The sequence below is a fragment of the Asterias amurensis genome, chromosome 6 (assembly GCF_032118995.1).
Source record: "Asterias amurensis chromosome 6, ASM3211899v1".
NCBI classification, from domain to species: Eukaryota; Metazoa; Echinodermata; class Asteroidea; order Forcipulatida; family Asteriidae; genus Asterias; species Asterias amurensis.
The window spans coordinates 22,864,697-22,876,081 of record NC_092653.1 but is presented as its reverse complement, the minus strand read 5'-3'; the positions used below and the strand labels follow the sequence as shown (position 1 = coordinate 22,876,081).

The window sequence follows — 11,385 nt, the reverse complement described above, 5'->3', positions numbered from 1 at the left end:
TTGAGAGTATAGGCGATGCTGTATAAAAACTTGCCAATTGTATTGTTTCATGAAATGAGCATAACATTTTATAAATTCATAAAATATTTCTGATGTGCATGGTGCTAACTACTTTATAGTTTCTAACTAAGCCTTTAGAAGGTAGTTTGCGACGAGCGCAAATTCATCTAGCTCAAATTAGTGGGGCCTAAAGTTTGCATTGCTTTGTTAGCATAGAACAAGTGTCAGAGTGTTAGAAAAGGTAAAATGAATGCACACCTTTAATGTTTTATTCAGATTGATTGTATGCATCGAGATAGCTAGTACCTTTAAAAGCAGCTGTAGTATATCTAAACTGATCTAAAGGGGGAAAACAGTACAGGAATTCGACGACTGTTTCATTTGTTTAAAAAAATTGTTATTAGGTATTATGAAAAAGGGTCAGTTGTTTAAAAACATACTCTCATCAGTCTGCTGACAGTGCACTGATAATCAGTTGCATAAGTCACTTGTACCTGTACAAGCATACATTAGTTTTCTTGTGACACGAAAAATTCAGGACAAAACATCTGATACAACCCCATCAATCAACGTTGCCAAATTTCGATTACAGCGCACGAAGTATACGCCTGATTAGAACGTGCACAAAATATAAGATTTCGTTATTTTAGAAATGTACCTACTATTCCAAACACAATTCTAAGCTTTATTTGCAGTGGTGTTTTGTTTTAGACAGTAAAGCTTTGCAGTGCTTTCTCTAGAGGTCCCTGTGTACAGTTAAACACGGTACAATACAAAGCAAAGAAAACTGAGTGTAAAACAACAACAACGACAACGACGACGACAACAACAACAACAATTTTAAAGTGTCCAAAACATCACTAGTAAGCAAGGTACATGATAATTAAAAGAATCGTATCTTTCCCTACAATGGTTGGTAGATGCTAGTTTAACATCATGTGCGTTTTAATTAAAGAGTTATTCTCGATCAAGAAACAGCCGTTAATGTTATAAGTATAAACACTGCGTCACCAAAGATTGCCTTCTACCATAGAAATTCAAGGTTTTAAAAAATGGCAAGATTACTAAGAGGAACGCACGGCTTTCACGTCATCCATTGCGATCCTATTAAAATGAGACGACATACTCAAAGCTCACCACATTTTTTGCCGTTTTGCTAGAACCGACCTACAAATAAATTGGTGATAACTCCAGTCCAATTAGCTCACAAGATTCTGCTGAACTGCTGCTCAAGTGAGCAAAATCTATAACATCTGTTCGTTACAAATCGACTTCAGAGTCAAAATCTCAGCTGATGTTGGCGAAAATCACAATTTCAGTATAGTCTTGTTCACGATATGCTTGGCAATTACAGAAACATGCATTGCTTGTGCGCAATACTGGGGACCGTTAAGAAGATGTGCAGCTTTCTTTCTATAGTGGCACTGATGGTACTCATTGGAGGTAAGCATAATTATTAAGAATATTTGTATTTTTGGTATCTAAGAGCAGATACCCTCGATCTTAAGGCAGTTTCTTATGTAAGGGTTTCGTGGCTGGTGCGTTATTAAATCCGGGTCATGATACTAATTGTGTCCTTGAGAAAGACACTTCACTATAATTGCTTCTCTGCACCAAGTTGGTATGAACGGGTACCTCTGCGAGGGTAGGGTTTAAATTATGTTTGAAAAGAAAACACAATTGGAACAATGGCAGCTCAATGTTAAATACTCAAAAAGGAGCTGAGAAACAATTAAGGAATGATACTAGCCAATGAGCAAAGGGCACTTATGTATAAAGCGCATTGATACGTTGTTGTAAATATGGGCTGTGTATAATAATTGTATAAAGCATGCAATTTTCTATAGAAAACGGTTTGAATTGTTTTCTACAATTTCCGATGTTTTGGTTTTTAAATTTTTAACGCTGGCAATTTTTGTTACAATACATGCAGGAGTCTCAGCAAAGGTGTGTTACTTTGCTCAAGAGCCCAATCCTAGCCGTGGACATCAACTCCAATGGGTGATGGTAGGTAGTAAAGACGAACGCTGCTCGTGTACGAACATCTTAGCAGGAGGAGTAAACACAAGGGCAACGAAGACACCGTACGAAAAATACTACACCGATCAACCACTGTTCACTCAAGACGTAGAAAAGATTCACGATTACTTCGATTGTCATGATGAAAGCATGATGACCACTAAAAAGACACAAGGTAATTATTGCCTCTATGGTGTATGACTCTACGGTCGAGTTGGTATTATTCTGCCATGTCTGTTTGTGCCGCTTAAAATCCTTCGTTTTTGTTTCATGGGCGATTTGGTTCCCAGACACCTTGTCGTTTTATTGTGAAATAAGAACAATGTTTTGTTTTATCTTCCCAAACATATTCAAAGCCTGTGCCCAATTTCATAAAACATGTAAGCAGCCGTTTTGTGCTTACGGGGCGTCCCTTGGCATAATTTATATTTCATAAAGCTGTTTACCGAAAGCAAGGGTAAATGCTGACTCACCCGTGGTAAGCACGCAAGTGACGCAACAATGAAATCCAATGTGAATGTGCATGCGCACCATAGCCTTAGAAATGTTTTGCCTTCTTGAGAAATCAAGGTGAAATACCTTAATACTTACGCACATTTTTATGCTACAGTAAACACAAATTTGCTTTCTCAAATATGACCCAAATGTTTCATCACAATTAAATAGCTTTTGTCTTTGATCTCAGAACATGCCGACTGCCAAGCTTGGCTTGATACCGGAAGCACTACCAGTGGAGTTTACCACATCGGTTTACAATCACCTACAGGCACGAAAGAAGTCTACTGTGACATGGAAGGTGACAAAGGCTGGATGGTAAGTCAATTGAAATAAATAGCACCAAACTTCACTTTCGCTAGCCGATATTTTCGGCGTAAATGACAAAACAAAATTTCTCCATACAAACGATGCTAAATAAAGAGATACCAAAATTTAAGCACGCTTTCATATGAAAAACGGCCGATTTATTGATAGCGCGCTCTCTGTTGGTTTTATTCCAAGGTTTTTCAAAGGCGCCAAGACGGGTCTGTGAACTTCACTCGGACATGGCTCGAGTACAGAGAAGGCTTTGGTGATGTCAGCAGTGAATTCTGGCTTGGAAATGAAGCACTCCGTCTGCTGACTAAGGATGGATCTAATTGGACAATCCGTGTGGATCTCACAGATGAAGAGGGTCAGAAAATGTCTATGATGATATCACCCTTCAGCATTACTGGAGACAAGTACGCCCTCTATGTTGGAAGCCCTGGAATTGAGCCAGGTATGGAACGTAACTTACTTATTATGCCTAATGCCGAAAGGTTGACGTTTACAAAGTATGTGTCACGTAATAAAAACCTTGAATCCACTAAGAAAGAAACATTTATTCTGCACGAGTTTTGTTGTTCTTTTTTGCAAGGAATTCTTCTCCTCCCTTCCCACTTTTTACTTACGATATAGAGAATTGATATTTCAAGTAATTTCAAACCGCGCTTTGATTTTTTTTGTTTAGATAGTGGGAAATGTGAACAACCCCTCGGAATGGAAGACAAAACCATTCCTGATTCGAGCATCACATCATCAGGTGTCTACGAAGCTGATCCGGGTTATTGTTCTGAGGTTAATGGGCGTCTAAACCAGGTGGGAGGTAGTTGGTGCTCTCAAACAAATGCAGTGGAAGCATCATGGTTTCAGGTGGATCTAAAGATACAGACCCAGGTTGAAGGTGTCATTATGCAAGGAAGTTATCTTTCTTCCGATAAGGAGTGGGTAAAAAAGTACACAGTGGAGTATAGTTCCGACCAGACACAATGGGACTACGTTGGTGGAACAACTCCGGCTACAGCACAGGTGAGTAAATCGATGCGACAGAGAAATTGCTTTTTTAAAAAAACGTGTTTGTTTTTTTTCGTTTTGCTGGTAACAGAATTCTTGTTCTATTTGAACACGTGGCTGACGTTGCTTTTCAACAAATGCATAATTGATAATAACAAAGGTAACCTCCACGGACAAACTTTATTCTGGGATTGCCATGCTCTACCGATGTAAATTGTTGCAATATAAACACAATTCAAGCTATTGGAAATGTGCTTCCCTATACAGGTATTCGATGGCAATACGGATCATAATACCCCCGTTACCAGCATGTTCGACGAGCCTGTTCAAGCACGGTACATCCGCATCAAACCGACAGATTATAACGTGTGGCCATCAATGCGGATTGAGCTCATTGGTTGCAAACGTAAGAAACTATCGATTTCATGACTTGATCCGATATCCAATGAGGTCAATGGACTTTCAACTTCTGGACACACATTGGGTGAACTTTCAAAATGAAGAATGAAATGTGCCAAAACAAAGACCCATAGTTGCAAAACCAAAGTATTTTTTTAGTGATTGCATTTTAGTATTCGCATAGATTCTTCAAGCGGTTTCGGTTTAATAGGGCTTATTTCAGTCAAGTTTCAAGGATGTTTACAATTTGAAGGTAAGGCCTAGGCTCATTTTAGTTCAAATGGCTTCAGCTTAAAACACTATAGTTGTTTTCTCGTATATCAATTTTCCTTTATTTCTTATCAGGTGGTGTTTTTGAGTCGTTGAATGGCCGTACGTTCTCAACCTATGACAACGACAATGACAACAACAATGTCCAAAACTGTGCAGATGTCGTCAAGGCAGGTTGGTGGTTCGATGACTGTGCAGTAGAATCGAACCTGAACGGCGAATATTCGCATCGAGTGAGCGCTTCGGGTCTGGAGTATCGCGGTATTCGCTGGTCCACTTGGCAGGGACGACAAATTGTCAAGACCGAAATGAAGATGCGTCGCAATAACTAAAGCAGACCATAGTAATTTTTGTTTGCGGGATGCAATCAATTCTAACATCAGTAGTTAACTATTCAGTCCTTTTTTTTTTTTTAGAAATGCTGTATATATCATCAAATCTTGATGCAAGCAACTTCAAAATTGTAATAATAATAAAAATTAGTAATAGATAGAAGATTACAAGTACGCTTTAAAGGCAGTGGACGCTATTAGTAATTACTCAAAATAATTATTAGCAAAAAACCTTACTAGGTAACGAGTAACGGGGAGAGGCTGACGGTATAAAACATTGTGAGAAACGGCTCCCTCTGAAGTGACGTAGTTTTCGAGAAAGAAGTAACTTTCCACGAATTTGATTTCGAGACCTCAAGTTTAGAATTTGAGGTTTCGAAATCAAGCATCTGAAAGCACACAACGTCGTGTGACAAGGGCGCTTTTTCTTTCATTATAATCTCGCAACTTCGACGACCAATATTGAGCTCAAATTTTCACAGGTTGGTGTATATGTTGAGATGCATCAAGTCGGAAGACTGGTCTTTGACAATAACCAATAGTGTAAACTGTCTTTAAGCTCATGCTAAAAGTTGCCTCTTCAACTTACTGGGTTGTGAACATGCATTCCACCTAAAGCCAAGTTCTTACTTCTCACTACAAGTTCTTTGACGTCACATCTCTGTTTTCTTGGCGAATATTTCGCAGGAGTTGAGCACAACTCAAATGTTCGTTGCGAATTTGTGTCGTCAGGATTCATATCGCATTGGCAGGAAGTATGAACCGGGCTTACACAGATCTTTAAATACACTATTTCAACGAAGGTTTTTTTTAAGTAATTATTGTGCTATGTGATCTAGTGTGTAAGAATAGTTCAGTACCTGGAACTTAAAGTAGGCATAATGCTATCGACCCAAAGTCAAATATTAATAGTATTCATGCATGTAGTTCTCCCTTTCACCATCGTGGAACATAAACCAGAGTAAAAAATGCTCTAATCCTACAGATTAACAAACAACGTAATAGTCATGGCAGATTTTGTTTGAAGAGACAAAACGGATGAAATAATGGAGAGCCTGGAGAGGGTGACATTTTATACCACGATAATCTGTCTCGATAGACATACTATCCTAGACAACCCACACAATGCTGATGGGAGACAGAATATCCCACACATCAGATCCAAACTTGTCATACAACTGGGTGCACTTTTCAGAATAATTCACGTCATTGTGCTCAAATGCATCTTGCGTCACAGGAACTAAATCGTATGGTATTAATTTTTTTAGAAAAAGTTTGAACATTTTATTTAACACAAGGTCTGACCTACATACAGAGGCTTATCAAGATTTCCAAGCTTAAAATTTCTAAGGTTGTAGAGGGTGAAGTAATTGGAAATCAGAATAAAGTATGTAAACCATTGTGCCTGCTATACAGTTGGGGGTACTTGCTCATGGGAAAGACATGTCCAAAGGTTTGTTGGTATCGGACAACTTTAAACGTTGTTTATTTTACTTAAAAAACAACGACAGATGGATATTTTTTACAATTGTCTATGGTGTAAATCATGCCAATTGTCAATGGTGTAAATCATTGAAAATGTCGGTTGAAGGAACAACATGCCACATGGGTTTCTTAAAGCCATTGGACACTTTCGGTAAACATTATTTTCCACAGGCCCACACCTTGTGTATCACAACTTATATATAAAATAACAAACCTCTATAAACAAAATTAGGCTCAATCGGTCATTGAAGTCGGGAGAAAATTACGGGAAAACCCACCCTTGTTTCCGCACATTTCGCCGTGTCATGACATGGGTTTAAAAAAATCCGTAATTCTCGATATCGAGAATTGATAATTGTTTCAATGTTTTCTCAAAAAGTAAAGCATTTCATGGAATAATATTTCAAAAGAAGTCTTTCACCATTACCTTCTGTAAACCCTGTAAGTTATTTGTAAATCTGTGGCTTTAATACAATTAGTATTTGTTACATATTATAGTTTTAAACTGGATGTTTTCAATAAATAATTTACGGTCAAAATAGTGGATATACAGGTGTCACCCCGGATAATAACAATCTAAGAATTAGCATGTCGTTGTATTAATAGCAGTGATATAGTTGCTTGCATTATTGTGCGTACAAGCCTTCATCCCCATGTTGTCTGAATAAACCAATTTTATACGCCTCTCCTAATATTATATGCATAATACAATATAATATACGTCACAACTCCACTGCAAGTTCGACTGCAAGTGGTGGCGGACGTGCGCCTCTATAGCCTAAATGTGGGATAGAACTATGACGTCATGCATGAATGTTAAGAGGGGCGTATTATGAATGTTCTCGAAAAGCATATCCTTTGTCCGTTGTGTAATTTTTACTATTCTGGCGTAACCAAACTTCAGAGCGAAGCAGTATGAAAAAGGTCTTTTAAGTTTTCCAATTTAACTGTCTGTGTTGCTATAACGGACACTGCAATAAATCCCTCTCTCGCCTCATCCCTCCCATGGTTGAAATTGTTTGTTCCTTATTTCGCTGTCTGTCAATCAGTGGTTACAACAGCGTCTACGGGAACTACTCCGAATTGTCAGTAATTAGTACCCTTTGTGCAATAAAGGGCAAGTTCGAGAGCGCTCATGTTAGTTGACTACTGACCAACAACGTACATGCGCAGTAGTGACGCACTCACTCTAACAACTCGTTTGGAAGCCTATATCAACAATCGGTACACGTGTGCAACGGCTTTATTGCCCCGCCTTTTCGCTATAGAAAGTGCCATCGTACAAAAAGATAATAACATGTTCCATTTAAAATTCCTGATATACCGTTGATCTTGCATTCAAATTCAACGTACATTTGGATATATAAAACATCCATAATAATGGACGTACCCCCACGTAGTGTTTACAGGTACATTTTATCCAATGGTATCACTGGTTCTGTACAGCCAACACATGTCCTTATCCCTATACGGATATAAAGACTGGAGACCAACAAGTCTACTAGCTCCGTACTACATTACTGGCGTCATCACTCAATCGTCTTGGTCTATGATCATGATTGTAGAGTTCCTCAACATTTTACTCCTCGTTCCAAATGATGTTTGGGGAACGGGGCATAATTTTCTGCTGCTGCTCCTCGTTGGAGGGATGTGTTAACCGCCCGCACATATACAAACATCCATAAATCTTAACTCAAAACGCATTTTGTTATCTTTAGAATTGTCTTGCTCATTGTAACTGCATTAACATTGTCATTGTCCATGAAGTTGTAATAATTGAGTTTATTTGAATTGAAATTATTGAGTCTACCCGATAGTTTGTTTTTTAAATTATTTTATTGTGAAGCTTTGTTTTATAATGAGCAGTATGATTATTTAGCATTATAAGTATGCTGTGGGTAAAGTCTTGTTGGATACAATATATTTGGCATTAAACAGCCGTTAGTTTAGTATTATAGTTCAATGCAAGTGTTAATATTAATCGCTCATGGTCCGCGATGAATATGCAATCGATCGTATTAGACATCATCAAATGAGGATGCTCCGACAACGGATGGAAAAAAATTAACTTTGATTTTCTGTCACAGGAAGTAATAAGAGAGTCAGATAAAAATTTCCACTCAAAATCCACGCAACAACAAGCCCCTACTGCTAATTGTTGGTGTGGTGTAGCTCCACTATCTCCATGACGGCAAGGTTGTGCGTTTCGGAATACTGACTGCATGCGATGGCAGCCGAACGGACATTTTGAACTTCAAAGAAAGTGCCTATTGTTTGAGATTGCTTTAACTGGCAGTGTTTCAGCAACCTTTTTCTTGCCTCGTCTTTCCTATTTGACCAGTCTATTCTTTCTACCTGAACTGGAATATGGACATTTTGAATCTCCGGGAAAACAAATCATGTTAATGAAGGTCAAAGAAAATGGCTATTGTTTAAAGGTTGTTGTTTGACCTTGCTGTGATTGGCAGTGTTTCAGCAACCTTTTTCTTACCTCGTCATCGCTATATATACCAGTATTCTTTCTATCTATGGTACTGGAATATGGACTCTTTATTGTCGACAGGCGCCTTGATGGTCTTCTTATGCGGTAAGCTAAGTTTTGTCTTACTCTACTTCTTTTTCTTCATACTTGGTAATTAATAGAAGCAATGGAGAACTGTTGATAGTATAAGACATTGTGAAAACAGGCTCCCTCTGAAGTAACGATGTTTCTAAGAAAAAAAAAAAAATTTCCACGAGTTTGATTTCGAGAACTCAGAATTAAATGTTGAGGTCCCGCAATCAATCATCTGAAGGCACATAACTTATATGTGACAAGGGTGTTTTTTCTTCCATTATTATCCCACAACTTCGACAACCAAATGAGTTCAAATTTTCACAGTTTTTTTTTGTGTTATGCATATTTTGAGATACACCGAGTGAGAAGACTGGTTTTTGACAATTACCAATAGTGTCCAGTGTCTTTAAAGATCTTGACATAAATAAATAAAGGAAAATAAATAAACGGCAAAGATCTCAAGGTAAGAATTTTCTTATAGCATTTGTTGCCTATACGTTTAACAGTTCGGGAAACTTGATATTGATATATTTAGAAACATCATGTGCGCACGTTAAACTATTACGGGATTTTCTTTTCTAGTTGTCAGTGAAGGAGCTGCAGTCAAAGTATGTTATTTTGAGCAAGAGCCGGATCATCACGGCAAGCTCAGATGGGTGATGCCGGGTAGCCATCAAGAACGGTGTTCTTGCGCCGTTATATTACCAGGGGGTGTAAACGCCATGGCACCAAACAGACATGTTGAGCCATACTACACTGATCGACCTATGTTTACTGACGACATAGAGATGATTCATGATTATTTTAACTGCCATTGTGAGTAATTTATAAACGAAGTAAAACATCAAATTCATGCATATATACAATCCATAGAGCCTATATACAGAAAAAGGCCTAAGATCATGATGGTTACCGACCAGATCAAACAAGAAGATGACAAGATTTTTATAAGACAGTGATAGGATCATGGGTTACGATGACCAGCTCAAAGCAATAATATGACAAGAATTTGATAAGACAATAGGATCACGTTGAACAGCTCAAACCAAGATGACAAGATTTTGATAAGACAATGACAGGATCATGGGTTACGATCCCCAGCTCAAACATTATGACAAAAATTTGATGAGATAATGACAGGATCACATGGGTTTTACGATGACCAGCTCAAACCAAGATGACAAGATTTCAATACCACTTGCTCTGACCCCCCCCCCCCAAAAAAAAAAAAAAAATAAATAAATAATTAAGTAGACGTCACTGAAATTACAAAATATTACATTCTGCAGGGGATAGGAGAGTCAACAAGTCTTGCACTTATGCATTTTGGTGAATCAAAAACATTTTTTTTTTTTTGGGGGGGGGGGGCCTGACCCCTACCCCTCCCACAAATTTCCTGCATCTGCACCTGCTTTTCCATGTTCAAAGTATCACTAAACATGTACCAAAGCCCGAAATGGAGGATGAATTTTAGCCACCCAAATATCATTTTATCCCTCTAGTCCCTGATCGTAGTTCAAATTTTAAAAGATAGCCATGGCTTAATATTTATGCACAATTTGTTACCCCTTTCGGTAATATTTCTAAAGTACAAGTTCTCATGGGAACAATAAATGCCTCTCGTTAAACGGCTATGGTAATTTTTATGGCGAATATTTTTTTGTATTAAGGATAAAATGGACACAATAGCTGTTCAAGGCTTTTATCTGGCTCAGTGATCATACTGATCAAATGCGAAGGCGTTAGTTTTCGACAATACCATCATGAATGATTAATAAATATAGTTTCCTTTGTGTTTACTAATGAGCATTTTGTTGGGTAAGAGCTGAATTATTTCATCATCATTAGCTTCGACAAGTCAACTATGAAGGGAGAATTAGTAATGATCTATAAAAAACTAGATGGGTTAACAAATGCGTAGACCTACATAATGACTATCATGTTTTCTGTTGATGTTCCTTTTTTTTCTACAAACACAAGCTAGCGAGGTTTCCTCCTACCGCATACAGTGTATCGCTAGGCGGCTGGGCGGTCCAGTGGCTAATCGGTTAAAGGCGCAAATTGAAAAATTTAGCCTTTTTAATTTAACAGTTCATTACATATAAAAGCTTTTAACTTTCAAATTTCTAATCATACCAAGTAACGTCCTTATAATCACTGGTTAAAATACACATTTGTTGATATTTTGTTTCATCTGTACTGGCTTTCAAGAAGGATTTTCCCATCACTTCAATGAATAGAGGTTTAGATGTGTTAATACACCATTTCCATGATCTGTGTACTCATAGCATCCTCAACAAATTCAAATACCTTAAATGTGTCAGAATGTCAAAACTTCTGTATCGATGAATACATAGAGCCCATACAAGCATAACATAAAGTCAATTTTGCAAACCATACTCTTGATATAGATCAAACATTTACAAAAGAAAGTTATGGGATATTATTTTACACCAACACCGTACCCAAAAAATTACACCTTGTAACTATGAACTGTTTGCTGTCCCAACT

General features: G+C 37.8%; 1 protein-coding gene across 1 annotated transcript; it reads left to right on the top strand.

The window, feature by feature from the left end:
- Positions 1-1,358: 1,358 nt before the first annotated feature.
- On the top strand, positions 1,359-4,832 carry LOC139938671 (uncharacterized). Its single transcript, XM_071934283.1, has 7 exons — positions 1,359-1,443; positions 1,934-2,194; positions 2,705-2,832; positions 3,019-3,277; positions 3,509-3,846; positions 4,099-4,237; positions 4,576-4,832. Exons 1-7 carry the CDS (start codon positions 1,359-1,361, stop codon positions 4,830-4,832), a joined length of 1,467 nt encoding a protein of 488 aa, XP_071790384.1.
- Positions 4,833-11,385: the final 6,553 nt, after the last annotated feature.

What these genes read in the sequence shown, in the direction of transcription:
- LOC139938671 (XM_071934283.1), top strand. Translation starts at nt 1,359, where the DNA reads ATGCATTGCTTGTGCGCAATACTGGGGACCGTTAAGAAGATGTGCAGC. An exon ending in AAGGTGACAAAGGCTGGATG is followed by an intron (nt 2,833 to 3,018) that starts GTAAGTCAATTG and finishes TTTTATTCCAAG; the next exon opens with GTTTTTCAAAGGCGCCAAGA. An exon ending in AAGCCCTGGAATTGAGCCAG is followed by an intron (nt 3,278 to 3,508) that starts GTATGGAACGTA and finishes TTTTTTGTTTAG; the next exon opens with ATAGTGGGAAATGTGAACAA.